General features: G+C 40.5%; 2 protein-coding genes across 3 annotated transcripts in view; both read right to left on the reverse strand.

Annotated features, from left to right (window-relative positions):
* Positions 1-8,423, reverse strand: part of LOC119651003 — a 34,946-nt gene extending 26,523 nt beyond the window's left edge. The window contains exons 1-4 of the mRNA XM_038054289.1: positions 8,045-8,423; positions 6,185-6,288; positions 6,018-6,124; positions 5,796-5,963 (exon numbers count right to left, since the gene is read on the reverse strand). Of these exons, the coding sequence (XP_037910217.1) occupies positions 5,796-5,963; positions 6,018-6,124; positions 6,185-6,288; positions 8,045-8,300 (635 nt within the window). The 5' untranslated portion in view covers positions 8,301-8,423. The remainder of the gene's footprint in view (positions 1-5,795; positions 5,964-6,017; positions 6,125-6,184; positions 6,289-8,044) is intronic.
* Positions 8,424-15,720: 7,297 nt separating this feature from the next.
* The window catches only part of LOC119651848 (serine protease snake-like), a 29,869-nt gene continuing 17,714 nt past the window's right edge, over positions 15,721-27,875 (reverse strand). Inside the window, exons 1-6 of one of the 2 annotated variants that reach the window (XM_038055648.1) lie at positions 26,710-27,098; positions 20,616-20,719; positions 20,452-20,561; positions 20,223-20,384; positions 16,019-16,274; positions 15,721-15,966 (exon numbers count right to left, since the gene is read on the reverse strand). In XM_038055648.1, the coding sequence (XP_037911576.1) occupies positions 15,787-15,966; positions 16,019-16,274; positions 20,223-20,384; positions 20,452-20,561; positions 20,616-20,719; positions 26,710-26,977 (1,080 nt within the window). In that variant the 5' untranslated portion in view covers positions 26,978-27,098 and the 3' untranslated portion in view covers positions 15,721-15,786. Of the gene's footprint in view, positions 15,967-16,018; positions 16,275-20,222; positions 20,385-20,451; positions 20,562-20,615; positions 20,720-26,709; positions 27,099-27,875 lie in introns of those variants that run through there. The other variant, XM_038055649.1, reaches the window with a different exon arrangement.

Here is a 27,875-nt window from a genome sequence, read left to right on the forward strand (position 1 = left end):
TGAATTTTGAATGTTTACCGCTGCTTTGTTTTCTAGGTGAAATTCACCTCGTTGAACATTCTGGCAGCAACTACCACGGAGGAGAAAACTGCTTACCAGGGTAGAGTGTCCTTTTCCTTACTTTCCAAGATAGAGGAATCAAGTTTCAAAGACAAGTAGGCGCTGAGGCTATTTATGGAGATTGATGAGGCTTTTGACTGTGTGCCCTTCCAAAAAATTCGTAACGCTGCCAAAGATTATGAGGTTGACGTGACTTAAGTTAAGTGGAACTTTACTGACTTAACACAAGAATAGTAGTGTGCCAAAACAATTCTGAATCGTTACCTGACAAGTTGATTTAGTTGCTTTGTCATTTGACTGAACCTCGGAACGCTGTGTATAAATATGGTATTCAACGCAAAATTATCCCGTTCACAAGCGGGGTCGGCTCATCGCGATCGGTTCCGCCATATGGTTCTATCAAACGCCTGATCTGGATGCAATCGCAAGGATTTCAAATCCAGCGTATCAAGCCACCGTTATTTCGGCCGGACTTTTGATTGCTTATCATCGACTTCGATGTTAGCGCCAATCTTGACGAGTGAATTCTCTTTAGCGCGAATTACGTGACCATATCGTTGAAGACGCCTCTCGCAATTTTTTCACGATCGGTGCAATTCCATATCGATGGCCGATATCTTCATTTCGGATGTGATCAAAATGTGCCATGCTACTAGTCCAACGTAACATCTTCGTCTCCATTACCGCAAGACGCCGTTCATTGTCTTTTATAGTCGGTCATCACTAAGAACCATAGAGAGCGACAGGATGGGTGACATTGCGGTAAATTTTAGATATGAGATGTTCGTTGATACAGATATGCCTCTAGCAAGAACTTTCAGTAGATCTCGATAAAACCACAATGGTTTTATTTGGGAAAAAAGGAAATCGACCGCCTTTGCCATAAAAACATGAGAGAAATAACCCACCAACTTTCGAAGGAAGTGAAATATTTGGGCTTTATTCTAGAAAAGAAGCTTCTTTTGAGCAGGCATACAGTGGCAAAAAAGAAACGAACTCCCAAAGTTTATAGGTTATGCATGCGGATATTTGGCTTGACATTGGGCTCCGCTTTATATAGTAATGTGGATACATGTTGCTATCATTAGGCCGATGTTCGATTATGCGTCCTTAGTGTGGAGGGTTAAGGTGAGCTTTCAATGAAAGGTAGCCTCACTAGAAAAAGTTATAAATCTGTTTGATAGAAGATATCAAGTTGGTTACAAGTACAGAGAAAGTCAGACCAGCAGTTACGAACCCCATTTAGCATCCTTACTATTATCTGTTTTTTTAAAGGGAAATATCGAATCAGTATAGAGAGCGAATGAATCTCCCATGCTGTTTCGCTCCGAGTACTCGCATGACCCCCTTTAGGGGGCCAATAGATACGCCAATATATTTTTATGCTCTCCTTGCATATTGATTCTGTTAACGGAAAGTCGCACCGCGTCCATGAAGAACTATTGTGCCCTGCATATTGATGAATTCCGGTTTTTAAGGTTTTATGCGAAACAAAACGAATTTACGTATATATGTGTATCTTCCAGTTTGCAAAAATATGAAGGAATATTTTGTATTCTTAGCCATATACGAATGGAAAATCGTGAATAAAGATTTATTATCCTCACCCTAAAGAAACAAACTGCCTATTTCCGAATACTGTACATATAAATGCATGTATATAAATTGATCGTACCCATATTTCCGATTTACTCCGTGCACAAAGGCATACATACAGCTGCGAAAAAATAATAGCAGTCAGTGTTAGACGGCAATTCAAATGATTATGAGTCTGAATTGGCATTCAACTATTAATACTTTTTAAGGTTTAAAATTCGGTTTACTGTCTGCCTGTCTGTCCGTCACACGCATTTTTCTCGGAGATGGATATAGCCATTGACACCAAATTTGGTAGAAAGGTAGGAATTGTGAACGCTCACACATACAGTGAGTTAAATCCTTTTGCGTTGAATTTAAGAGGGGTCCTCATATATGCAAAAGGGGGGTGTAAAATTTTTCTCCATCAAAAATAGTCATGTAGGGTATCAAATTAAAGGTCTCGGTTAGAACTTTTCGAAATTGGTCTTGCTTTTGACATTTGTTGGAAAGATGGGGAGTGCGGGGAATTAAAAGTGATCGTTTCTTTAAGGGGGCCATTCTCAGAAACTACCAAACCGAAAAATCTGAAAAAAATCAGGAGGCTGCCACTATATGGTGCCTAGGCTCCGAAATACCTTCCATACCGATATCTCTTCAAATAAAGTTAATAATAATATTACTATATTTTTTTGTGATTAGCGGGTAACCCCCTTAAATTTATCCTAGCACCAAAATTCTGCAGTGATGTAGGCTATAATGTAGAGCATGATCTTACTTGGTGGAAATCGCATTATTACTAACGAAGTTATAACACGTCAAAGTTGTTGCTTCGTTGAAAATTGAAGACTATGAATGTCAATATCACCCGAAAGTGGATACTCTCACATAATATATGGGTATATTACGTGCTACGTACTAAGAAATACACAAAACCTTTCGTAGCTGAAGCGCCCAGCTTCTGGTTTCCCGACTTGTCCTTCGTTAATCATATTTTTTTTATGATTTCCCTATTCTCCGAGATGCAGTGGTTCCCACGTCGCAGAAAACCCTTACAACTCTATTACTTTCTTCGCTCGGGAAATCAAACGTAACCATTTAAAATGCCATTTCCTAGAAACCGTTTCATTGATTGCTTACACTTTTCAGCTGTGTACAAAGTAGACACTCAATTATACATCCCGTACAATTGGAAACAAAAATAAATGCTTAGTAGTAAAAATACAATATTACAATTAAAATTAGCGTGAAGGCCACATTGCTATTTTTTCGTAACTTTATGTATGTAAATATATAACACGTATATTAAATACGGCTGATTTAATGTATAAATATATATATCTGAATTAGACACTACCCGCAAACTTTATTTTTGCAGATATTGGAACCGGATGTATAATATTTTGATTTTTGTGATGTGATTTTTTTCCAGATTTTTCGGTTGGATAGGTTCTAAGAACGAGACCTGTTACACTGTTTGATGGTTATATTACGAGCCCTCATTCTCCTACGTTTCCCCCGATAGCAAATATGGGACCAGTTTCGGAAAGTACTAATTAAACCCTTTCATTTGATACCCAAAATGGCCACATGCTGCGAAAAAAAATTTGCATCCTCCATTCGCATGTGTGGGCAGCCCCCTTTAAACTCAACATAAAATGGCGCCACGTGCTACATGTAAAGCGAACAATAGACCACATCCTACTCGAGGTTTACTACTGCCTGAACGTCACGCTGGCTCACATCGGAAGCGTAAACACCCTAAGGCGTGGAGAGCTAGGCTCCGTTGTAGATCTTACTTTTGTAAGTGATTCGCAGGTCAAGCATCTACACTGATATATTAGTAAACAATACACGCATAGTGACCACCAGGCGATATATATTACTATTGATAAAGGACCCAGAACAATAAATCCTCACCTGAAGAAACCAGAAACAGGTTGGTTATCAAGAGCAGTTGATAAGGATACATTTCTCGAGGTATTGCAGTCGAACACCGAACTGAAACTGGCAATGAGAATGGTACCAAGCACGTTTGCCCGGGTCTTTACAGACTGCCTAAAAAAAGTGAAGTGAAGTGATAAGTGAACCAACATCCTATAGACTTATCTGTCTTCTGAATACAATAGGCAAGGTCCTCGAGCGGGTAATCTATTAATTAATAGTGGCGGTTATTTATCGAATAGGTAGTTTGGCTTCCGGAAGGCTCGGTCAGCGGTTGATGCTACCAAACTGATTTTTGAACTAGCCAGAAAAGCCTACGAGGAAGGAAAATACCGCGCAATGGTGACTCTTGACATCAAGAAAGCATTCAATTCTGCCAGATATATATTAAATATAATCTTCCATTACTTCCAACAGCGGAAGCCAATTTATGACACGGTCGAAGATGTATGTAATAACGGCACGAGTTCCGCAAGGGTCTGTTCTGAGCCCTCTGCTATGGAACTTAATGTATAATGGCGTTTTACAGTTTCCAGTAGCTAAGCAAGTCGTTGTCGCCGGATTCGCAGATGACGTTGGAGTGGTCACAACATCCAATCACCCGACGAAGTACACATATATGCAAACGAGACTATACGGACGATCAAGTTTTGGTCTAAAGACCACGGGCTGGAGCTGGCGAATACAAAATGGAGTTGGTGTTCTTTACGGCGGCGGAAACAGAAAACTGTTGGAATTTGCATCGGGGCGCATGTTGTTAGCCCTCAGCCATCGCTGAAATATTCGACTCCGTGGCTCAAATGGTTAGAGCGCTGGGCTGTCGTAGCGGAAGGTCGCGGTTCAAATCTCGCTGGAGGCAAAGGGATTTGTTATCGTGATTGAATGTCGGATACCAATCGACTCAGTTGTGAATTAGTACCTGAGTCAAATGACTCAATGCTGACCAGATTGCCTCCTACAGTGTACTGTAGTGTACCGTTACGATCTTGAATGAAATGCTCTAACACACTTCAAGGCCTTGGTCCAATATGGATTGTTGCACCAACGATTATTATTATTAATATTCGACTCCAAGCTTAAAATAGTTGTTGCAATGGGGAAATGGATCCACCAGGAGCTAAAAGCAGCAGAAGTACAGCGGGGACATAGAAGGGAAGCTACTGCAATTAGCACCATGCAACGTGGTAGCAGCTCGTTTAGATTGAACAGCTAAGAACTGAACAGCCCCGTGAAGCAATACCGGAAGGGTAGTCCCGCGGGGAGAGTGTGGAGTAAATATGGGAGGTTTTAGTCGGTAAGAGTCCGGCATGCGTGTCTCAGATTCCAAATGCGTATCCATGATGGATTTCCCCCAGTCAAAAAAAAACAAAGAAGACAGAGATAGACAGACATCGAATCGATTCTAATAAGGTTTTGGTTTTACACAAAATCTTGAAAATTGTGTTAACAAATATCACGGGGGATTTCAATGTAGAAAATCAGCAATTGATTGAAGAGTGTTGGAAATTCAATTGATTAATTAAATTAAATTAAATTCCTGTTGACTTCAAATAAGTATACGAATATATTATCTGAATTTGAAACTCCACGAAACTTATTGGACTCATCAGAACAGTCAAGTAAAGATATAAAATCAGCTAACAAAATAATTTGGCATACAATTCGCCCTAAACCAAAGCGATGGGTTGGCCCGACATTTTTCAACACTAGATTATATAATCGGAAAAGTCCTGAGTTTCGGAAATGAGTTTGGGCTGTTAACCAGATCTTTGAAAAATTAATGACCAGGAGAGGCGAGTCGAATTGGCCCTGGCCACTTCTTCACAATCCTGATTTGAATTCTATGGACGTTTTCTTGCTGATATCTCAGATCGAATTCTTAAATCATTAATCTGAATTTTATGACACAGCTGAGAGAAAAACTCCTTAAGGTTGTCATCATGGAGCCTGCGTGCCGGGTTATTATGGGGATTTTTTCGCGTTCGTTTAAATGAGTGTTGCGAGTGCGATGGTTTACATTTAAATGGTACAATTTTGAACAAGTAAATTTCTAAACTGGGCCCTATAATTATTGAATGCTTTATGGAAAGGCATTGACCTTTTTTTATGCTGATACATCCAATGAAATAAATTTTTTAATGCATACATACAATTAACAGAAACTATTATGATTGAAAATTGTTGCGATCAAAAACTTTATTCTGGGTAGTACTCACCCGTTAATTGGCTTGACTTGAAACAGGGCTATGTCGTTATATGTTGAGGGTGCTTTGTATTCCGGATGTACAATAATCGATTCAATGCTAAAATCCACACGGTGTTTTGAATTAAAGTCTGTTTTAGATAAGTTCACAACTCCTCCTCTTACAATACTTGGTGCTACCCTGTAAGAATCTTATTAATATAGCTGCTGTAAAAAAATTATGATTGAATCACACCCTCTTGAAGTCGAACAATGAGCGGCAGTCAACAGAAAATTAGAGGCGATTAAATTTCCACCACATTTCCAACTAATTTCTTCATCTTCTTTCCACCCGATAGCAACCTTTGGGAAAATAAACATATTTTTTGTGAATTTCTAACTTTTGGATAAATTTCTGCTTACCATATGTAGATATTCAAGAGATTTCGCTCTTACTCCACCAACAAATAAAGTTGCATCTATGATTTCGGTTTCATTTCCGAAAAGATTCCAAAAATTACGGCAAACTACGGGTAGAAGAATTAATTACTAATTATTGCACCCAACTAACTATTAGTGTTCGAATCACACAAAAATAACTATGTAAGCAGTAAGCTAAAATTAATAAGTGCATCGACACATTGGTCTACTTTCGCACAAATCAATTACAATATTAATTATTACAACATAATAGCAGTTCAAAAAAAAATGCTGAACATGCGCTTGTGCCAGAAATGAATCAATAGGTCATGTAAACAAAAATGTGTAAATTGGGAATTGCTTAGTTATAAAATTTTTTATATAAAAACAAAGCGATAGTAATAAACCGGGTCACAAGCCAAAGCAAAGTGAAAAGCAGCATATTTTCTTCTTGCTTCTTTCGGTGTACAATAATTTGAGGATTATTGTACCTATCTCGGCAGCCAACACCAATTTAAGAATTGTTGATATATATACTAATTTAAGGATTGCTATCTGCCCATTTTACAATTAGATTGTTACACATGAAATGGCCGATTTGGTAATAAAATTTGAAAAGACAGTAAAGCTTACAAAAACTTATTTAATTAATCAAAAAAGGTGTCAGTCGATTCAAAACATTTCTCCCACTTCCCCCACTTCTCCAAATGCTTAAAAAAGTGGTAGTCGGTTGGCGAAAGGTCCGGTGAATACGGTGGATGAGGTAGAGTCTCATAATGCAATTCGTTCAACTTTTGAACCGTTGTTCTGGATTCATGAGGTCGTGCATTGTCGTAAAGGAGTATCACATCATCTCTGTTGACTAACCTCGGCAGTTGGATACTCAATTTTTGGTGCATTTACTCATGTTTGGTACAGTATTTCTGTGCATTTATCGTTTCTCCAGATGCCAAAAAAGAATAATGGATAACTCCCGCTGTAGATCACCAAACAGTCACCATTAACTTCTTCGGATGGAGGCTCAGTTGCAGCATATGCTTCGGTGGCTCATCAGCATCTAGCCATTGTGCTGATCGGCGACGATTGTCGTATAATATGCACTTTTCATCACATGTCACTATTCTGTGCAAAAAGGGATCGGTTCTGTTGCGGGAGAGTAAAAAACTGGAAATTTCCATTCGAAGCACCATGTTTTGCTCCGTAAGGGCTTGCAGAACCCATTTGTCGAGCTTTTTCATCTTTCCAAGTTATTACGTGTGACGTGTGTCGGATTCGAATAGCAATCGCAGCTCGTTGTTATCAATGGATGGTCCTGGATGTCCATGTGGCTCACTTTGATGGTTTACGTCATCTGACCGGAATTTTTCGAACCACCGCCGTGTGGTTCGTTCGCTTACCGTATCAGTTCCAAATGCGCTGCGAATGTTCCTGGTCGCCTCCGCTGCTTTATGATCGAGTTTGAACTCATACAGAAAAAGTATACTTTCTTGGCCCTTTCCCATCCTTTTTTCCTTTTTATTCACTGTTATCACAACGATGGTCAAAACTGAAATGACTCCTTGATTAAATGTAGGAGTATTTATACTTCATTATCCGACATCAACAGCGCCAACTGGTGGTGGTCTGATACAGCAAAATCGCAACTAACTTCACTTGATTGCCAAATCGGCCATTTCATATGTAACAACCTAATACTACACTAAATGCTAAGAGAAGAAGAGAATTGAATTCTTCATTTCGAATACGTTGAAAGCTTCAATAATTTAATCGCCCGGGAAAAAAACCGATTAGATTCACATATTCATAAATTCATAGCAATAAGAGATTTGGATAAAAATGATAATCAAAAATCAAAATACTCACCCAAATGGCTTGTCCGAACGCAACATACTATTGCTTCGACTCCTTCGAATGCGCATATTTTTGTAGACGATGCATTTAACTTAGCCCGAGGACAATGGGATGCTTTGGTACAAACGCCCGCTAAATTCCCTTCTGCAATACACTCTGATCCTTCGCGCAAATTAGGTTGATCTTCAAAGATGAATTGCCCAGCGGTTGTAAGAAAATATAGCACAAGCGATAATAATCGCAAAGAAGTAATGACCGGAGATAACATTTGATTGCCCAGGTTATAGACTTTTTTTATTAAATGTGTGCACTTCGATTGCTACAGGAGAACTAATCACGAGCTCCAAGTTTTTCATATTAATTCCAGTCCCAATGTTCGACGAGCGTCTTCTTACAAATTCTCAAAGATTAAAACCAGATTGACGTTTATGAATCAGTGCCATCCGGGGAATTCTTATCTACTCATCTAGTAGATGCATGAGATTAATATTCTACAGAAACGATATATACTATATGCAGTATACTCGTACAAATTTCTGAGCTAAGATGATTACGAAAGATGCAATAATATGATTTTGATTTCACGTTTCTGTCAGATGGAAATTGTAGGAAATTAATCACAAACAAGTGTCAATATTTACTTTAATACTTTTGATAACTGCTCACAGGACATTTTCACCACACATCTCGGAGGTAATCTCATTTGCAAGGTTTTGTGTAAAACAGAAACCTTATTAAAATCGGTTTACTGTCTGTCCGTCTGTCTTTTTTTCCGGAGGTGGAAATCTCCCAAAGACACTGGTACACATGTTACAGCGTGTGGAATTTTTGCCCACTGAAACCACCCCCTAACTCCTGTCCTCTTCCTTGCGGAACCACCCCAAAGTATCTCGTCGCGGGGTGGACATGGCTCTAGCCTCTCCCTTTGCCCATTGATTGCAATCGTAACCGCACCTTTCTCGCCTTATCAACCTCTATCAACCTGCAATGAATCCGCCCTACCATGTCGTTCACTGAATTCCAGTTCTTCTGGCACGCAAGCTAGTGTTCCTCTCAAAGTCTTCTTTAGACTCTGCCTTTCCTCAGCGAATCTGGGACAGTGGAAGAAAACAAAACCGGATACCCTCACAGCTGGGACAGTTGGGTGAGCTGTTCAGTTTAAACCTATAGAGGTATTTAAGATAACCGCCATGTCCCGTGAGAAACTGCGTGAGATCAGAGTTTATCTCACCGTGCCTTCTCTGCGTCCACACCTTGATGCTGGGAATTAATCTGTGGGCCCATCGACCCTTTTTTGCCTGTTCCCACCGTTGTTACCATCTGCTTAACGATTCCCTTTCTTTCGGCGTTTTTCACATGCCGATCAGAAGAAGAATCGGGTCCATCATAGATAAGTGCCGTTTCATCGGCCAAAATGTCTATCGGCATCATCCCGGTTACTGCATGGGTCGCTCCGTCCAAGATGGTTCTATAGCCACAGTCCACTCTTAAGGAGGTCTATCTATAAACCGCGATCATGTTTTGAGCATTGCATGCGGTATGCGGTTAACAAATTGGCGCGGTGTAGAACAGTATGGAGTTCACCATTTTAGCTATAAGCAGTTTATGATTGCATCACGGACCTACAACATTTGGCATCATCCTTACTAGGGTGATGTTAATGTTAGACGCCTTGGAGTAAACATTTTATAAGTGCTGCTTGAAATTCAGCCTTGCACCTATATCCAAGGAATTTAATTGCTGGTTTTGAAGTAATGATATGCTTCCCCATTCTGATAGGGGCAGTGGTTTCCTTACCCCGCTTCATGATAAGCACCGCTTCTGTTTTATCCTCCCCGAATGCAACACTTGCATCTTTCAGCCACTTGTTTATAGTAGCGATTGTTTCGGATGAATATAGTTCCATATCCTCCAGATCTTTTGCAGCAACAATCACCGCTATATCATCGGCGTAACGCACTATTGTAGCCTCGCTAGCAACTGGGACGTTGAAGACATCATTATACATGATGTTCCAAAATAGCGGTTCCAGAACAGAGCCCTGTGGAACATCCGCGGAGAGAATGTATTCTTTGCATCCATTGTCTGTGTCGTACCAGAGCCTTCTATCTGTTAAATAGCCGTCGACTAGCGCAGTTAAGTAACTGGGTACACCAATAGCCGCCAATTACCTCCTTATAAGGTTCCGATTGGCGGAGTTGACCGCCCTTTGCACGTCAACGGTAATCACAGCACAATACTTGTTAGTGTCACTCCTACCGTACATTGCTTTTGCAACTAAGCCAGCGACAAGTTTGTTGGCGTCGGTAGTTGATTTGGCCGTACCTAAGCCGAATTGTCATCATCATAAGCCTCCCAGACTTTCTACAGCCCGGAGCAATCTATTGTAGATTATTCGTTCCAAAATTTTCCCCAAAGTGTCCAATATGGGTCTGTATGAAGAGGGTTCACCAAGACGCTTGCCAGGTTTAGGCAACAACACTAACCTTTGTTTCTCCGCCAAGCATGCTTCAAACAACTCTACGAATATGTCTGACCTCGACTTAACGGCCAGCTTAAGGGCTTTGTTTGGTATGCCGTCGAGGCTCGGCGCTTTGTTGTCTCGCAGCCTACCGCCTAGCGCACCTCCAATACTTCTTTCGCCGTTACTGGGGGTATTACAGCCACATTTAAACAAGTCTGTAGACTGAAACCGCTTGTGCTCTACTGAGAGAACAAGCCCCGAACGATTTTCAGTAGGAGATGGGGACATGAAATTTGTGGAGCTGCCTGACCTCTAAATCCTCCCATCACAACCCTGTAGGCGCTTCCTCATGGGTCTATATCCGCCTCCACGCAGTTCCTCTTGCTTCGCTATATAGTCAGCTTCAGGTTTCTTCGGGTTTCCTTGTAAGCTCGCTGTATGACTTCTTGATCAATCCTACCCATTGATCTATGTACCGCTCGTCTGGCCCGATGACACGCCATCCGAAGGTAGGACAATTTATTATTCCCCCCGCAGTTGGCCCTTTTACTGGGGAAAGTATAACTTCTCGGGATCGACGAGTCGCATGTCTTGCTACACTTTGTGGAGGGTTCTTTCCGAGGGTGTACCTGGTATGAAGTCCTGGTCCAACCATATATCTATGAATGTTTGCTCGACTATTGCTTTCGCAGACGAACCTGACGTTCTCCTCATTCTTGGACGAGCAGATTTCCACCCGCTTGACTTGTTCTTCAGGTCAAAAACTATTGCTTGGTGATCACTGTGAGTGTACTGTTCACTGACGTTTCAAGACATATCGTGAGCTCGTGAACGACTAATAAAAGTCAGATCCACGGCTCCATGCGCGTGGTTCGGCCGTTTTTTTTTCTTTTATAATATTTTCCAGGTTTAGCTCGCGTTCTGGTTAGGCCGTCGCGAATTCCTTTATTCGTTATCTCATTTAGATCCGATGTGGACCCACGCATCGGTATAGATACGTTAATTTTGTACTCATGACACGTGAGGGATCAAAGCGCTCAAAAGAACCCCCACATTCGGGAGCCTTGCTAGCACAGAGGCATGCAAGAATGTGTCAACCGAGCACTTTGATGGAGCTTTAGTCTTTGCGGGCGGACCTTCACGGTCAATTTCACCAACTTTTTAGGTTTCTGGGATAGTTCTTCCCTTTAGGTCGTCTTTGGCCACTCCTATGCCCGTTAAGTTCATTACAAGTGATTTTCTCATTACATTTAGCGCCTTTTTGAACTCGAGACACTTACCACTTGCGGCAATATACCCGCTATACATGCCCTCCTTTTCATCACACAACATGCATTTGCGATCCTTGTTACATTCCCGAGCAATGTAATCTGTTTCTCTACAACGTCTGCATCGGTCAGACCGATCAACCTCACTTGTGCACACTCTCGCTAGATGTCCGTACAAGAGACACTTGCCGCATTTCTTCAATGAGATTTGCTCTATACGGACTTTCTCGATGTCCAGCAGCTTGCGCGTTTCTTCTGCTGGCAGCCGAATGGCCGCCGTCTGTACACCTCCATACGTCTTTCTAAGGTTTACAAAGGACGCCCTCAACATGTTATGCAGCTCGAATTACTCCACTAAGGCAGTGCAGATTTCCGCCTTAAAAGTTATCTCATCTCGGTTCTTGCATTATATAGCGGTCTCATGCTTTTGAGCACGCAAGGCAGCACTTTCCCCAATTAAATTTTATGACTTAGCTGCGGAAGTCTTCGGCATTCCTCTCTTCGGACCTTTTCAGTTCCAGCATGGGATCTCCCTTTTGGTTCCTCCTCCTACTAGTTACATTCTTTTAGATCAGGGTCAGCTTTCACTCTTCTTCGTATGTCTACATAGAACATATTTCCCGTCCTTGAAATGATGATCGCTTTGGGACGGATTCTCATTCTTTCCTTCTTCTTTGGTCCAACCTTAATCTAACTGTCGTGTACCGTTTGAGACATCGGCTGCCTTGGTGCTTTAGGCACTATTTTACCGCCTATCGAGGTTTTAGGTCCCTTCTTCAATGCGGGTAATTTTATTTTTGGGAACCTGTTGATTTCCTGGATGTTCGCCCATCTGCGAGTATAGGGCTGAGTGTTACCTGAGTTGACTGCGTCACCGTCGAAGAAATAATTTTAGGACTCTTCTTCGAATCTTTCTCATCTTCCTGCGATTTGTTATACATTTGCATATGTAAAACCCTGACGGTTCTTACCATATACTTGATTCACTGATGCACGTTGTGTTTATCTTTGATGAATTCCGACAAGTCATCAATTTTCGCTCCAAGCAAAATGAAGGATGACTCTTCCAGGTAGGACTTCTGTCGCAAAGCCTCCATTCTTCTTTCCGCACATTTTCTAGCATTGACGGGATTCTTGTGGCCCAAGTCCTTTTGCGCCTGAGATATTGGGAGAGATCTCATAATGGTTGTGATTCTCCTAAACAGATCTGGCCTTTGATACTGGGAAGCTTGTCCTAACTTTTTATGCTCGGATGCAGTTGGTGTCATTGCGGCTTTTGACGACCATCGTTTTCCTTTGGGCACATTCTTCTGCGCGTTTGCTATGGGCGTTGTAGGGGAGCGATGTGCTCTGTTTAAACATCTCCTTGTCTAACTTGCTTGTAGCATTAGATGCCACAATGACCAAGCTGGCGTTTTTCTCCCAATTACCAGAGCTGCGCATGAACATGCCCATGCACGCACACTTTGGAATGCGTACAAGTAAATATTCATACGCATCTGCCGAGCGTTCCCTTATCCGAACGGCGGAACGCGGCTGATGGGAAGTTTGGCAACTCCTCACAGGTCGTCTGTCTGCCTGTCTGTTACACGCACTATTCTTGGAAACGGGTATAGCGATTGACACTAAATTTGGCGGAAAGTTGGGAACTGTGAGAGCTCATGCATACAGTGAGTTATATCGTTTTGCGTCGAATTTATTTCATCAAATATAATCATGTGAGGTATCAAATGAAAGTTCTCGGTTAGTGCTTTCAGAAGCCAGCGTTAGTTTTAACATCTACTGGAAAGATGCGGACTGTTCGGCGTCGAAAGTAATCATTTCTTTTTTGGATCCATTCTCAGAAACTACCCAACTGAAAAATCTGAAAAAAAATCAAGAAGCTGGCGCTGTATGGTGCTTAGGCTCCGAAATACCCTCCATACCGATATCTGATCAAATGAAGTTAATAATCGTATATTACTATAATTTTTAGTAATTGGCTGCAAACCCTCTTAGGTTCATCCTAGAATCACAAAATGTTGCAGCAATATATGCTGTAATCGTACTATCACTAACAAAGCTATAATAAGTCAAATTTGTGACTTTTGTGCAAATTCAAGACTTCGAATATCAGAATCACGCGAAAATGGATATTCTCACATAATATATGCATATATTGCGTGCTAGTTACTATTCCACTCAAATGTTTTTATAAAAGAAATACACGAAACCTTTAATACCTAAAGGGAACAACTTCCGGTTTCCGACGTGTTGAGGTTGTCTGTCTGTTTGTAATCTGATTTACTCGGAGACAGCTAACGTATTGTTACGAAATCTGGTGAGGGCCCGTGGCCCCTTTACATATAGTTAGTGGCACCATGGCGTGTCCAAACACGCGAAAGGGGGGAGTAAAATTCTTTTGTACTGAATACGGCGGTGTAAGGTAACAAATGCAACGGGTCGATCAGTACTTTTCGACACTGGGTGAAACACAGGGGAGTGAGGGCCCAAAATGTGATCACCAAAAAGGTCTCGTTTTCAGACCCTATTGCTGTAAGAAATAAGGGGAAGTTTGAAGAAAATCCAAATATAATCATGTAGGCTATCCAAGGAAAGGTCTCCATTAGAAATTTGAAAACCATGCCTCAGTTCTGATATCTGTTGTGGCATGCTGGAAGGTGATCATTTCTCTCACAGATCCCTTCTCAGAAGCTACTCAACCGAAAAATCCGAAAAAAATCCACGGAGCCCCCATTATATCGTGTCTAGGCTCTGAAATATCCCCTTGTCGATATCTACACAGATAAGCTTTGTAGTGGTATATTACTATGTTTTTTTTAGAATTTGACTACAAACTCCGCAATTTATTCTAAAATCATAGAATTTTACAGTAATATTGGCTATAAAGCATGATACTACCAAGTTCGGTGGAAATCGTTATCACAGGTCAAAGTTGTAGCTTTTGTGAAAATTTACTAAAATCGAGTCAGTATCCCATTAAAGTGAATTTTGTGGCATAATATAGTCTATGTAAATATGTTACAAGCTAGATACAAATGGGACAAATATTTCTTTATAAGAAATGCGCAAAACCCTTTCATACCTGTAGAGCCCAGCTTCTGGTGTATCGACTTGTCTTCTGAAACATTTGTCCTGTTCGGTAGAAGCTAAACTCGGCTGGGTCGGGGTCTACACTTCTGCACCTCTGTCTTTTTTTGTAAGGGGGTGGAAAATAAAAAAACTCTGGCCTGGACACGCCAGAGAGTGGGATTTTTACTCATTGAAAACACCTTCGATTACCTCCAACCCCGTGGAACTACCTTTACGTATTACATAACGGGGTGAAGTTAGTTTACTTTAGCTACATAGGTGTCCTTCCGTCTACCCGCGGGGTTCGTAACCTTCGTAACGCCTTCCTCACGTCTGGTTTTCGTAGTTTATGCTGGATTGCCGCAATTGTCAAGTTGATTTTTTCTGTTGAAAGCAATTCACCTGAAGTTTCCTCGAGATTCCTCTTTTCTTGAACGAACCTGGGGCATTGGTAGAATACGCGTCGTTTCGTTCATCATCTCGTCTCCTATGTTCAGTATCATTCTTCCCAGAGCCATACTCACGGTGGATGGTTTTTCGCAAATATACTCTTTCCTTCCCGAATACAAAAAAAAAAAAAAATAATGAAATTCTATTTTGTCGACTGGTCTAAACGTTCTCTGGTATATTTAAGATGAGGATATGCATAGGGACCTGCCAACTTAGATGGTCAGTGGGACAAGCCAGTATAATCAGGGCTTGCGTTCACATGAGAATCATAAACTCCAAAAATTGACAGATATTACAATTATGACAAGACGGCTGAAATTGTTTAAAGACTTAAACTTTTGAGGAACTGCCAGTTTAAGACCAAAACCAGCCACGATTTTAATATGTGAAATACAAATACAAACTTAATATTAACATAAAAAGATATTTAATTAGTTAATAGATATATTTTTGAAGAAAGGCATAAATTCCATCAGTCATTCTCAAAAGGCTTGATCTTGTTAAGCGAAATATGCTGGCCAAACTATGCGTTCTATCCAATCCAAATATGCATACACTCTAGTATAGATTCCAGGTGATGGTCCCAAACATCCTTCACCATACGACGTGATACCAACTAAGTAGGTCTTATAACGCCATGAGCTGTCTGTTGAAAGTTGTAATGGTCCTCCGGAATCACCCTTAATTGGAACCTTCACTAAGTAAAAATGAAAATAATGAACTATTTCATACCTGACATGTATCTCGTTCATTTTCCCGATCCCGTGCACACATTTGACCCTCGATGATCCCATTTGATAGCTCTTCACTCTGCCTAGAAGCGAAGGCAATTTGACATTGATCTTGTGGCACATAGTTTAAAGGTCCAACGTAAAGTTCATTTGCCTGCGGTCCTCCAAAGCTCCTTGTACCAAAGCCCATTCCTAATAAATCTGAACCAATTATTTGTTTCGACGGCCATAGACAAATTGGTTTTAAATCATCAAAACTGAAAATAAGTGAACTCATCTTAAAACAGTTAAAATATCTAAAAGTGGACTATAGAGTTGGATATATTCTTCTTGTATCTGTTAATTTCAAGCTTAGTTTGACTATAATTACTTGCAAGGATTAAACCTTATTTATGTATATATAATATAATACATGTACTTTTACCATATAACGTAACATGGAAAGGAGTTCAAGTTCAGTGTCAAAGAAGAGAACCACCCATTCAATAGGCCAATTTGACTATTCTTTTTAGAAAATCACCAACATCGATGACCAAAGTCGGAACTAGAGTCCGGGGCGCTAGACTGTAAACCCCATTGGTTGAAAAACTGGTAAAGAACACTGGCAATTATTTTTTTAACGACTAAACTAAACACCATAAAATTTATTCAATGTGGGTTCTATACACTCCATTTCGGTTGGGAAAGTGTTGAAAAAACTTCACAAAAAGAACTTAATTTTATAACGACAGATAAGTTTTTCAAAAAAATGTCTGAAATAAGTTGAAAATTTCCAGTTCTGTTTTGGAGGCAAATGTTGTGTTGTGTAAAAAACAGCCACACCGATTCAAACAAAATTTGATGAAAGTGAGAGCTACAAAATTCTGCGGTTATAGTGGGTGACATAAATTTATATGGAGTTTGAAGTGGAGCTAAATAATAAATAAATCTAAAAAATTCAGGGGATGTGCTTATATGAAATCTAAGATATCTCCTCAAATAAACTGACTAATATAATAGTATATTACCAACTTTTCCAATTAACCGGAAAGCCCCTTTAAGTTCGTCCTTGGAGTACCAAATTTGCAGTAGCACAGAAGACAGTATTGCGCATAATACTGGTAATCTTCGTGAAAACCTTGCTATAAGTGTCAAAGTTATAAAAGTTCAATCTTATCAATTTGACGGGAATTTACTGGATCTTAAGGCAAGGAAATAAAATACTAAATCATCTTTAACGAAAATAATTGACATTCGAGCCTGCCATTTTCGAAATTTGATGTGAATGTGGAGTCTGTGAATGCCTTTCCATACGTGAATAGCAAGTTGCTGTGTACGCAACAACTATGGCCCGACGTTGGACGCCAACTCCGTTACGATGGAAGTCCAGTGTGGTATCACCTTGGCACCAGAATAGTTACCAAGGTTTTCAACGAACCAAGCTCCCCGAACAGGTTTGCCAGTCGTGAACATGGACTGTGCGAGATAATAAATGGAACCAGACGGCACGTGTTGGAGCTAACCTGAATGCCACCGGAGCACTGCACGGTTCGCTCGTCGGCGACCATATCAATTGAGATCTCGCCGGGTTCCCGGTCGTATCGGGATACCTCTACTCCTTCTGTTGAAGCATCGCATTTGCCATCTGCGAGTTTAGGTTGAACCCCCGAACTGGACAGATTCCCCAGAGGAGGCAATTACCCGGACGACTGCGTAAGTAAGATGGTGTCCGGATGGGGGTAAAGTTTTCGGGGGCCTCTGACACGATGCCGGTTGGCAGTTTCTTGGATCGGGTGCAAATGCGGACGGAAGATACAATGGGAGGGCAGTTTCACGCCTTGAGTGGGCATCTCCACTTGTTGCTAGCAGAGCCTGCCCCAGAATGGTACTGGCGTTATCGACGGAAAGCTGGTCCTTTACAGGCAGTTCATTCATGCTTCGGATAGAGATATCCGTAAGCTCATGACCAGCCGGTTTCAGGGAGAGGGCGAGCCTTTCGGCGAGTATCTCCACGCCATTCTACAGTTGGAGGACCGCACCCCTTGCCAACGACGAACTGTTCGATGTGCCGCGAACAGGGATGAGCATTCCGCTTAGAGGAGCTCTGCTCAGACAGGGTCTTCGCACCGTAACGCAGCTTCGTTACGCAGTTGGAGAACTAGAGTTCCTGGCGGGGAAGGTTTGGAGCTTCTCGGAAACGGAACCCTTCACTCCACCCCTCCTCTCGTACCGCTCTCAAACCCATCGTGAGCGAGGTCTCCAACGGCTCCATTTCCACATTCGAGCATTGAAGAGGATGATAACCAGCTGGAGACTATAATATCTGCTCCACTGTGCTGGAACTGTCGAGAGACTGGCCATCACTCGAATATGTGTCGGGCGCCCCGGACACTTACAAACCTGTTTACACCATATCACCAGGGGCTTCCCACTGGTTGCATTTATCGTCTGTAGTCCGTCTGAATTTGACAAGTCCTTAGTGTTATCTAACGATAACTTGATAAAAGTAATCGCAACATCCAACTCGGATTCATCGACGAGCATAGCCAATACTAGCAATTTAAATAAACAGTCAATTGATCTTAATACGCCCGTTAAACCATCGATTCCTTCGCCGGATTTGTCTGGGGAGGAGACAAATGAACACGTACCTAAACATTGGCTCCCGTACCATATTCGGCTGTGGAGGTATCGGGAAGCTGGAGAGCGAATCATGGGTATCTCGGCATGACACCGCTTAAGCGTTCCACTCTCCGCGTCCGGGCCTACTGAACTACACGAAAGAGAGACCATTAATTCCTTTCATCGGTATTGTTAGCGCACAAGCTGAAGGGAGACTTACGATCATATGCGTACGTAATAAAGTGATGACATTTTCTGCTAAGTTCAAACTACCTCCCCATGGAGGAAGCGCCCAAAATGTGAGCCGCAAAAAATTAAACAGGCCTCGTTCTCAGAACCTATCTTACCGAAAACTCTGAAAACGATTACAATGGGGTATCTATATGAAATCTATCTAGGCCTTAAAATACATTCCGTTCAGATATTTGGACAAATAAAATTAATAACGGTATATTACCTTATTTTACAAATTAAGCCGAAAACCACTTAAATTCATTCTAGAAGTGGAGAATTTGACAACAGTATAAGGGTCAATATAGGGCATAATTCTGGGAAGTTGGAAAGTTGATGGAAATCCAACTACTATTGGAAAAGTTGTAGAAGGTGGAAGTTTTCCATTTGATATGAATTAACTGCACTCAGAGACGTGTATGATGACATCATTATATGTCAATTCATCGATACCACAATAAAGTAAGTTATGAACGGGGGCTGATCTTATTTGAAGATTCAAAATATGCGCCTGAAAATGGGAAACAGATCTCGTTCTCAAAAGCTATTCTACCGGAAAATCTGCAAAAAATCACAATGCATCTATATAAAATCTAGGCCTCAAAACACATTCAATTGCGATAACTGCCCAAATTAAGTTAATAATAGCATATTACCATATTAGCGCAACTTACCCATTCTAGCATGCATAAATAGTTTCTTATATGAGATGAACACAAAGCTTTTATACCACCATTCGGGTTAGCTTCAGCACGTGCCAAACAAAACCTTATTAAATTCGTCACATGCATTTTTTTCGGAAACCGTTATAGCGATTGATACCAAATTTGGTGGAAAGGTGGGAACTGTGAATCCTCACGCATACAGTGAGTTACATCTTTCTACATCGAATTTAAGGGGGGGGGGGTTAATTACTAGAATTACTATAATTTTCCTCCACATTTGCTAACAATGTTTAGCTAACTATAATCGATAGAGTACTTTGCATAGCAAATTATTTGTGTCAATGGTTATTGAAAAATGCAACTGTCATTCAATCAAAATTCCTTGTATAAAGAAACACGAAACCTTTCATACCTGAAGCGTTCAGCCTCTAGTTTTCGGAGTTGTTTTGGTTTAAGTTGATCCAAGTTGAATCAATAATTAACGGCGACGTAATTAATAAGGCTATCAACTTTACGGTGGATTGCCAAAAAGAGACTTTTCTTAAGATGTTTCAAGAGTTTCAAACATCTCGCGAGTCTTCACTGTCACAGCTTCATACCGTCTCTGTCCGTGAACATTATTGAATTCAAGTTTTAGGATAAGCTAGCTAAGGCTTCTGGTGCATATTATACATATTTACTAGTTATTCAATCAAGCACATTACTTACGTGGTAACTGGTTTGATTTCAAAGAGGGCTATATCGTGGTATGTCGATGGAGCTTTGTATCCCGGATGTACAATAATACGCTCAATGTCGAAATCGACAGGATCTCTCTCCTCTGGTTTTACCAAGTTCACAACTCCTGCTCTAACGATATTTGGTGGAATTCTGAAAAAAAATGTCAACCCCATTTCTTGACAAAGGTGATAGTGTGAGATGTACTGATGTGATATACTTCCTAGAAGTCGAGCAATGGGCCGCTGTTAACAAAAAATTGCGCGATATCAAACTTCCACCACATCTCCAGCTAATATCTTCACCATCTTCTTTCCATCCAATTGCAGCCTTAAAATAAACATTTTATATTAATACTAAGATGCAAAGAGAGAAAGCCATTACCATATGCGGGAACTGACGTGGCTTTGCTAGTATTCCAGCTATGAAGAATTGTTGTTTTGGGATTTCCCGTATTTTTCCTTCCCAGAATAGATAGTTATAACACACTAGAAGCATACATAATGTTTTCGTGAAAGTTTTAAGCATCTAAATATAAATATATAATATTTTAAATTTGCGGATTCTTATATCTCTTTGAAAAATGTCTATACATATTTTGATAGGTATGTTTTTTTGTGATTGGCCGCGCAGTTGAGGTACCTGTAGACGTGCTGATTAGAAGGCGGAAGTGGCAGTGGATAGATCACATATTAAAGAAGTGTACCAACTAATTGCATTGGAATCTGATCCATAATCCGATCTATTTAATATTTATATAGGGAAGAAAATTTAAGAAGGCCTGGACACTTTAGTTACTAACCCCGTTAATAAAGAAACTCTACAACCCAAGGCAACTTGGCGACAAGTTGGGGTCAACTTAATGAATATCTTTTAAAGAGGTCTGAGCTAACTTTTATTGTGTATTCGGCTAGCTCAAGTGGTTAGAGCGCTGGGTTATCGTAGCGGAAGGTCGGGGTCAAATTTCACCGGTGGCAGAGGGATTTGTTATCGAGACTGGATGTCGGATACCAGTCAACTAAGCTATGAATGAGTACCTGAGTCAAATCAGGGTAATAATCTCGGGCGAGCGCATTGCTGATCACATTGTCTGCTACACTGTAGTGTACCGTTACAGTCTTGAATGAGTACACTAGTACACTTCAAGGCCCTGATCCAATTGGATTGTTGTGGCAACAATTATTATTGACTGCAATGCGGTTCCACGACGAATCCTCCTCCATAAAAAAGGATAAAAACAAATCAGAGAAACAGGCAGACAGAAACGCAAATTTAATTTTATACAAAACCTTGAAAAATACATCTTCGAAAAAGCGAAAGATTTCTAAATCACTTTCTAAACGTCCTCCACCGATGGTCTGGTACCGCAGGCTGCAATATAGAACGCGAACGTAATCAAAATGGCTTCTCTATTTTGGTAGCTCATACGCTTATTATGGTGTTGGTCTGAGGGTTTTCGTGATGCCATTAAAGAAGTTGAACGATTTGATGACCAGCTGATGAAGCTCACTATTATGATATATCAACTGATTGCATTATCCACTTCTTCACCGCCGATGCGATGCCAAAAAGGATGCCTTCTGGAAACTTCTCGATGTGAAAACATGTAACGTGCCTGCTGAAGACCAGATCATCATTGCAGGCGACCTTAATGGTCACGTGGGTGGAAAGGCAGATGGCAGCAAGTGCCATTGAGGAAAAAGGTTTGGAGTGCGCAATGAGGTTGGCGAGCGTATAGTCGATTTTGCGGACAACCCTGACCCTGTAATTATGAATATGGGGTTTAACAAACGATTGCATCATCTTCGTACATTTTGTAGTGGCAACAGTAAAATGCAAATCGACTATATTCTCCTAAGACGCCGACATTTTACCATCGTCAATGACTGTAAAGCCGTTCCCTATAAAACTATCGCACCTCAACATTGGCCGTTAATTGCCGTTTTTCGCGATCGCTGTTATCCAAGCGGTTCATTACAAAGATCTGCACGATAAACTGGACGCTCGGGATGACAAGAGAGATTTGCATCGATTTGTCAAAAGCCGACACAAACGCATCCCGTGTGCGTTTCGAACACTTCTGATGCGTTAATGATAACAACGGTATTTTGCTTACCGATCGATTAGCCGGATTAGCCGGATAGATAACGAGAATATTTCGAACAGATCTTAACGGAAGAATTTGTTCATTCTCCACTCCACTCCAGAAGCATTGCCGACATTTGGAGCCATTCCACCGGACAGCGTGACTGAAATCAAGGAAGCAATAAAACGCATGAAATTGGGCATCTGAACTCTCTAAAGCCAAGGGAACCAAAACTGTGGCTCAGTGAATTATTTAATCGGGTTATTGAGGAAAGTAGAATACCATCTGACTGGCAAGAAAGTAGCACAATTCCAATGTGCAAAAAGAAAGATAGTCCAGAAAATATTCAAATTACCTTTCGATTCAGTTGCTGTCAAATACCGTGAAGAAAAGAAAATAATGTTCGAACTGTGGCGAGTATGTGAAAATCACTTCGTGTCTGTGTTGGTTTTCATCATGGAAGCGTCCTCTCACCACTCCCTTTTTGTTCTTGTTATGGACACTGTCAAATGGGATATTTAACGTCCAGCGCCCTATACACTGCTTTATGCAGGTGACGTTCTCCTGGCGTCTTAAAGCAAAAATGGTCTCGAGTAACTTGTTAAAAAATAGATTGATGGTCACACCCAAAACGGTTTCAGATTGAATCTGGATAAAATCACTATCACTGTCAGTGGCAGTGATTTACTTAGAACTGAGCGATTTAAACATCTTGGATGAGTGTTATCAGCCCATGAAGAATTGCATTAGCGAAACTTGGACGTTGTACAACTGGTCTTCTTGGTGATCGACGTATCAACGAACGTCTCAAATCTAAAATTTACCGCAATATCGTCCGCGCTGTCACTCTCTATGGTCCTGAATATTGGCCGGGTATAAAAACAATGAACGGTATCGTGCGGTAATGGAGACGAACATGTTGCGTTAAACTACTCACATGACACGCCTTGATCATATGGGGTGGCACCGATCGAAAGATTGCGAGAGAGACGTCTTAGATGGTATGGTCATGTAAGTCCCGCTAAGGAGAATTCACTTGACAAGATTGGTCTGCATATCGAAGACAATGGAAAGCGACCAAGAGGCCGGCCGAAGCAAAACCAAAAAAAAAAAAAAAAATTATGGGATTAAATCATCTAATAAAATCTCTAAAGACGGGGGGGGAGTTAACTTGGTTGACTGTCAGCCTCTTGATCTGACTGCCCCGAATTAAAATCCGTCATGGACGTCTTCTCTGCTGGGCTGCCCTGCTGCCGTAGGCGTGTTGCAACATTAAGTGTCATGATAAGGAAACTGAACCACAGGCTTATTGACAATCAATTAGGTCTGCGCGTCTGATGAGTTGCCTTTGCCTTGGACGAAACCGTCAGTCAGTTTCTTTTTGAACTTGGATTTTTAACCCAAAAAGAGGAGTCCGCGGACCACAAGAGAGGAAGTAAGTTGCTTCCCAAGAGGTGCGGTCCGTCATCAAGTGGATGTAGACTCAGGACTCCCAGCATCCTCAACAAAAAAAAACAAAAGCTCACTTCGGCCTGGTGTAGATTTGAACTTAGGACGGATTTCACTTTAATATAATTTGCACTCATGTCGCGTTTGTTATTATGTCTATATGGAGCGATTACCACCTGTCGCCACTTTCGGTCACCCTGCTCTTAGGGCGGAGATGAGGCAGCGTCTGAGCGTCTGATGAGTTGCCTCTGCTTGGATGAAACCGTTTCTTCTTTTCTTAACAAATGAATTCATATTCATAGTTGATATGAATGGGAGTCAAATGGAAACATCTTTTTAAGGTTTTGTGTAAATCTAATTCAGACCCATATATTTGTACGTTAGTACCAGTGGATTTCAATATATGTATTGTTTATGTACATATGTACGCTTTTGTGTGCCAAGTAGGTAAATCTGAAACATGATAAATTTTTATACGGACGTTTGTATGTACTGTGTTCGGAAATATGCAAGGTTTGCTTCTTTAGAGCGAGCATAATATCTAGCTAGCAAGGGAACGGAAAAATGCCGCATACCGAGTAATGTTGCATTCTTAAAGAACGCGGGCACGCGTATAGACCTACCAAGAAGTCCGTCGAGCGCAGAAGCGATTTCGCAGACCGAAAAAGGAATTCTGGGGGAACCAATAGGTCTGCGAACTCGAAAAGTACAGGGAGCAGCCGCACCAGGCGCGGAAATTTTACCAACAAGTCCGCAGGATGAAGCCTTATACACCTCGATGCCCATCCTGCCGAAACAAAGATTGAAATATGATTTCCAACACTTGTTCTTGGCTCCAGGGGCGCACCCTACGTTCGCGGTCATCAAACCAGCTCAAGTGCTTATTGCTTGAGCTGGTTTCTCTTCTCTAGGATTGCATTTGCTACTGCACCAACAAATATTCTGAGGTTCGCATCACAACTTATTAAGAGTTCAAGGTTACTTGATTCTGCACACACTACCAGATCCTTTAGTTCTTGCGTCGGTAGAGGACACAAAGAATCATAGGGTAAGTAAGCCGACGCAACTATCACGTTTCTCCTCTTACCATTAACCTGGGATTGTAAATTGACCGCAACAAGGTCCAGGGAGCACAATTGTCTCAGCATGGTGGTCTCTAACAGTTTTAATATACTGATCGAATATCACAGATTTTTTTAAAACGAATCCATGGCTTTTGAACCAGACGTATACAAGAACTGTCCTGGAACCTTGCCGGCCTTGCTGTCAGTAGATAGCAAGAGGCTTTGGCATGCTGCAGATTAATTTGACTAACTCTTATATTTAAAGACATAAGTGTAGTCTAATATGAAAATGGAAGCTAACTGGAAAGTCTGCTGCGTTCAGTGCGGATCTCGCCGGGGTTACCAGCTTGTCCTCACCTTCCGCCGAAAGTTCCGCTTGCTTGCGTCCGATTTCTCTACATATCCCCACACTTGGTGATGTAGCAAAGTCCTTGTCATCATTCCCAAGAAACTTCACTTTCTTTCGCACCGCCTTCCGTTGTCGTTGGCTGGGAGCCGGATGATTCGAAGTCTGTGACTTCTTACCATTGGATAGTAATAATCCTTTGCTTCCATCTTCATGTACACTTACTGTAGTAGTAGCTACCACAGCCTCCCCCACCACGACAAGGTGGTGTCCGAGGTGAAGGTTTGTCATATTAACAAAGATCTTAACCATACAAAGAGCACCGTTAAATATCTCTTTATCCCTCCATGGCCAAAAATGTCTACTGCATGTAAGAATTGAGTGTACTAATCATTTCTGGTTTCATCTTTTGGGCCGATGGGAGAATATACCTCTAAGGGCAAATCATTCGTAACCATAGGGGCAATAAGGTGATTTAGAATTCAAATATACCGAACTCTTCAATACTACTTTAATGTGAATCGTCGATAGAGTGACTAGATATACAGTTAAACTCCCCAAAAATTATTAATCAGACTGGAAATATTTTATTATCCAAAATGGTTTTACCCGTCCACACCAGTTACTACAGAACGCCAACTTTTTTGACAGTCGCTCCTAGCTTACATGACCAGCCTCAATACCCACCTTAACTATTATCACTTGTTAGAAGAAACGAATAGGTTGTTGATGCATCATGTCCCATATAGGGGTCTATAGGAACCATATATGTACATATACACAATGCGTAAATAGAAACGAAAAGCATTTCTTAAACCAGCTTTTATTCTAAGAATAAAATGAAGTGTCCATGAAACTAACTCAAGCGATACATGTACATACTCGTATGTGAAGTCAATAGAACAGCTTCTCTTTTTATGAATATCTATTGAAGTTTAATCAAAACCAGAATAGATCGGCCATCTTCCAAGGTGACAATATTTTGATGAAAAAACCGGAAACCCCAAAAAGGCTTCTGTTTTCAAAGATCTTAAAAGGAAGGGGTGTGAGGGAGTCTGATTAGAAAATATGTGACAGGCCGAAGTGTCCTTACTGACAGTGAAAGCAACGATTATAACTTTGGAAAACATCTCACTATCTTATCAATCGTGATTTCATTAAAGATTGAACTAGTCTTCGGAATAAATTGCATGCGGAAGGTAGCCGGATAAACAAATAAAGATACAGTCAGTCCTGAATTTAAACCTTAAACCAAAGTCGTTCACCACAGCAATGTACATAAATATATCTTTGCTAATGAAATATACGTCACACCATGTTATCTTATTTTTTTCGTAAATGAGCCCAACTTGTTTGTCGCGTTTGTTTATTGACCTGGTAACTGGTAGTATCTCTAGTCATGTTCAATGCGTAATAAAAGATTTCGTCTGTAACAATCAACGGTCTTACTTGCGGTTATAAATATACTACATATATTGAATGTAAAATTCTATGTTATTCATTAGTAATTAGAAAGTCAATTTACAACCTTACCCAAATGGCTAGTCCGAATGCAGCACACTATCGCTTCTGTGCCATCGAAAGAACAAATTTTGGAAGCGGATATGTTCAACTTAACTCTGGGACAATTAGATGCTTTAGTGCACACACCCGTGAGATTCACCTCATTTTTACATTCCGATCCTAAGTGTAAATCTGTTTCTTGTTCATAAGTGAATTGTCCACTAATCGTCAACAATTGGGTCGTGAATAAAATTGTATATAAAACAGCACTCAAAGATAGTAAGCAGAGATTCTTCATTTTGGACGAATTATCAGAGATCCATATGTGTACACTTCACTTACTAAGGAAGAACTAAAACAGTGACTCTGATGTTACTGCAACGGATCTAACTTGGTCCAGGTTCTTGATGTTACTCTTGTGGCGAAATTGTTGAAAGGTAATGTTGTGAGTTGTAATGATGGAAGTCAGCAATAGGTACTTTGGGAATTTTTAGGTCGTACACGAATATTTTGCATAATTATTCTTTAATGAATTCTTTAGAAGATTAAATCTAAAACCTTTTATATAGGTATATAAACATATATATATGTATGTACGTATATGCGCGTATATACTTCCTATGATTATAAAAAAAACCCCGTCAGTTCTGTTAATTGAATATAGCGGTGAAATCCATAAGTAAGCCGAGCAGCTTCTTATGAGGTATAGTAAAGTACGTTCGTAAACAATTCAAAGGTCAAGCAAGTTTATATTGTTTATTGCAAATTTAATGAGTATGGAAGTATTATTATATCAAATCTTCTAGTGGTAGTATAGACTACATCTCGATTATAAGCTAGGCAGAATTATTATTTTCCTCAAGAGTATGGTGTATTTGATAACTTCTCTATTTATGATTTATAATGCTAAAAAGTTACGATTTTCTCAGCCCCAAAAATAAAACGAATAAATAAAACTTTATCTTTATATTTGTAATCTCAATAACATACAAATTACTTTATTATTTAAGTTGAGGTGAAACATTATTATTATTATTAATTTTTCATATGGCTTCGAAGATACACATCCATATGAATAAATAAATTCTACAAGGAATAAATATTAAGGAATAACGATTAGGGAGATATCCAATTTTACAGTGAGAAATCTCCACCCTCTTATTGTTTCGATAGTTTATTTCATATCCTATTTACAA

The sequence above is a fragment of the Hermetia illucens genome, chromosome 3 (genome assembly GCF_905115235.1).
Source record: "Hermetia illucens chromosome 3, iHerIll2.2.curated.20191125, whole genome shotgun sequence".
In the NCBI taxonomy this organism is placed as follows: Eukaryota; Metazoa; Arthropoda; class Insecta; order Diptera; family Stratiomyidae; genus Hermetia; species Hermetia illucens.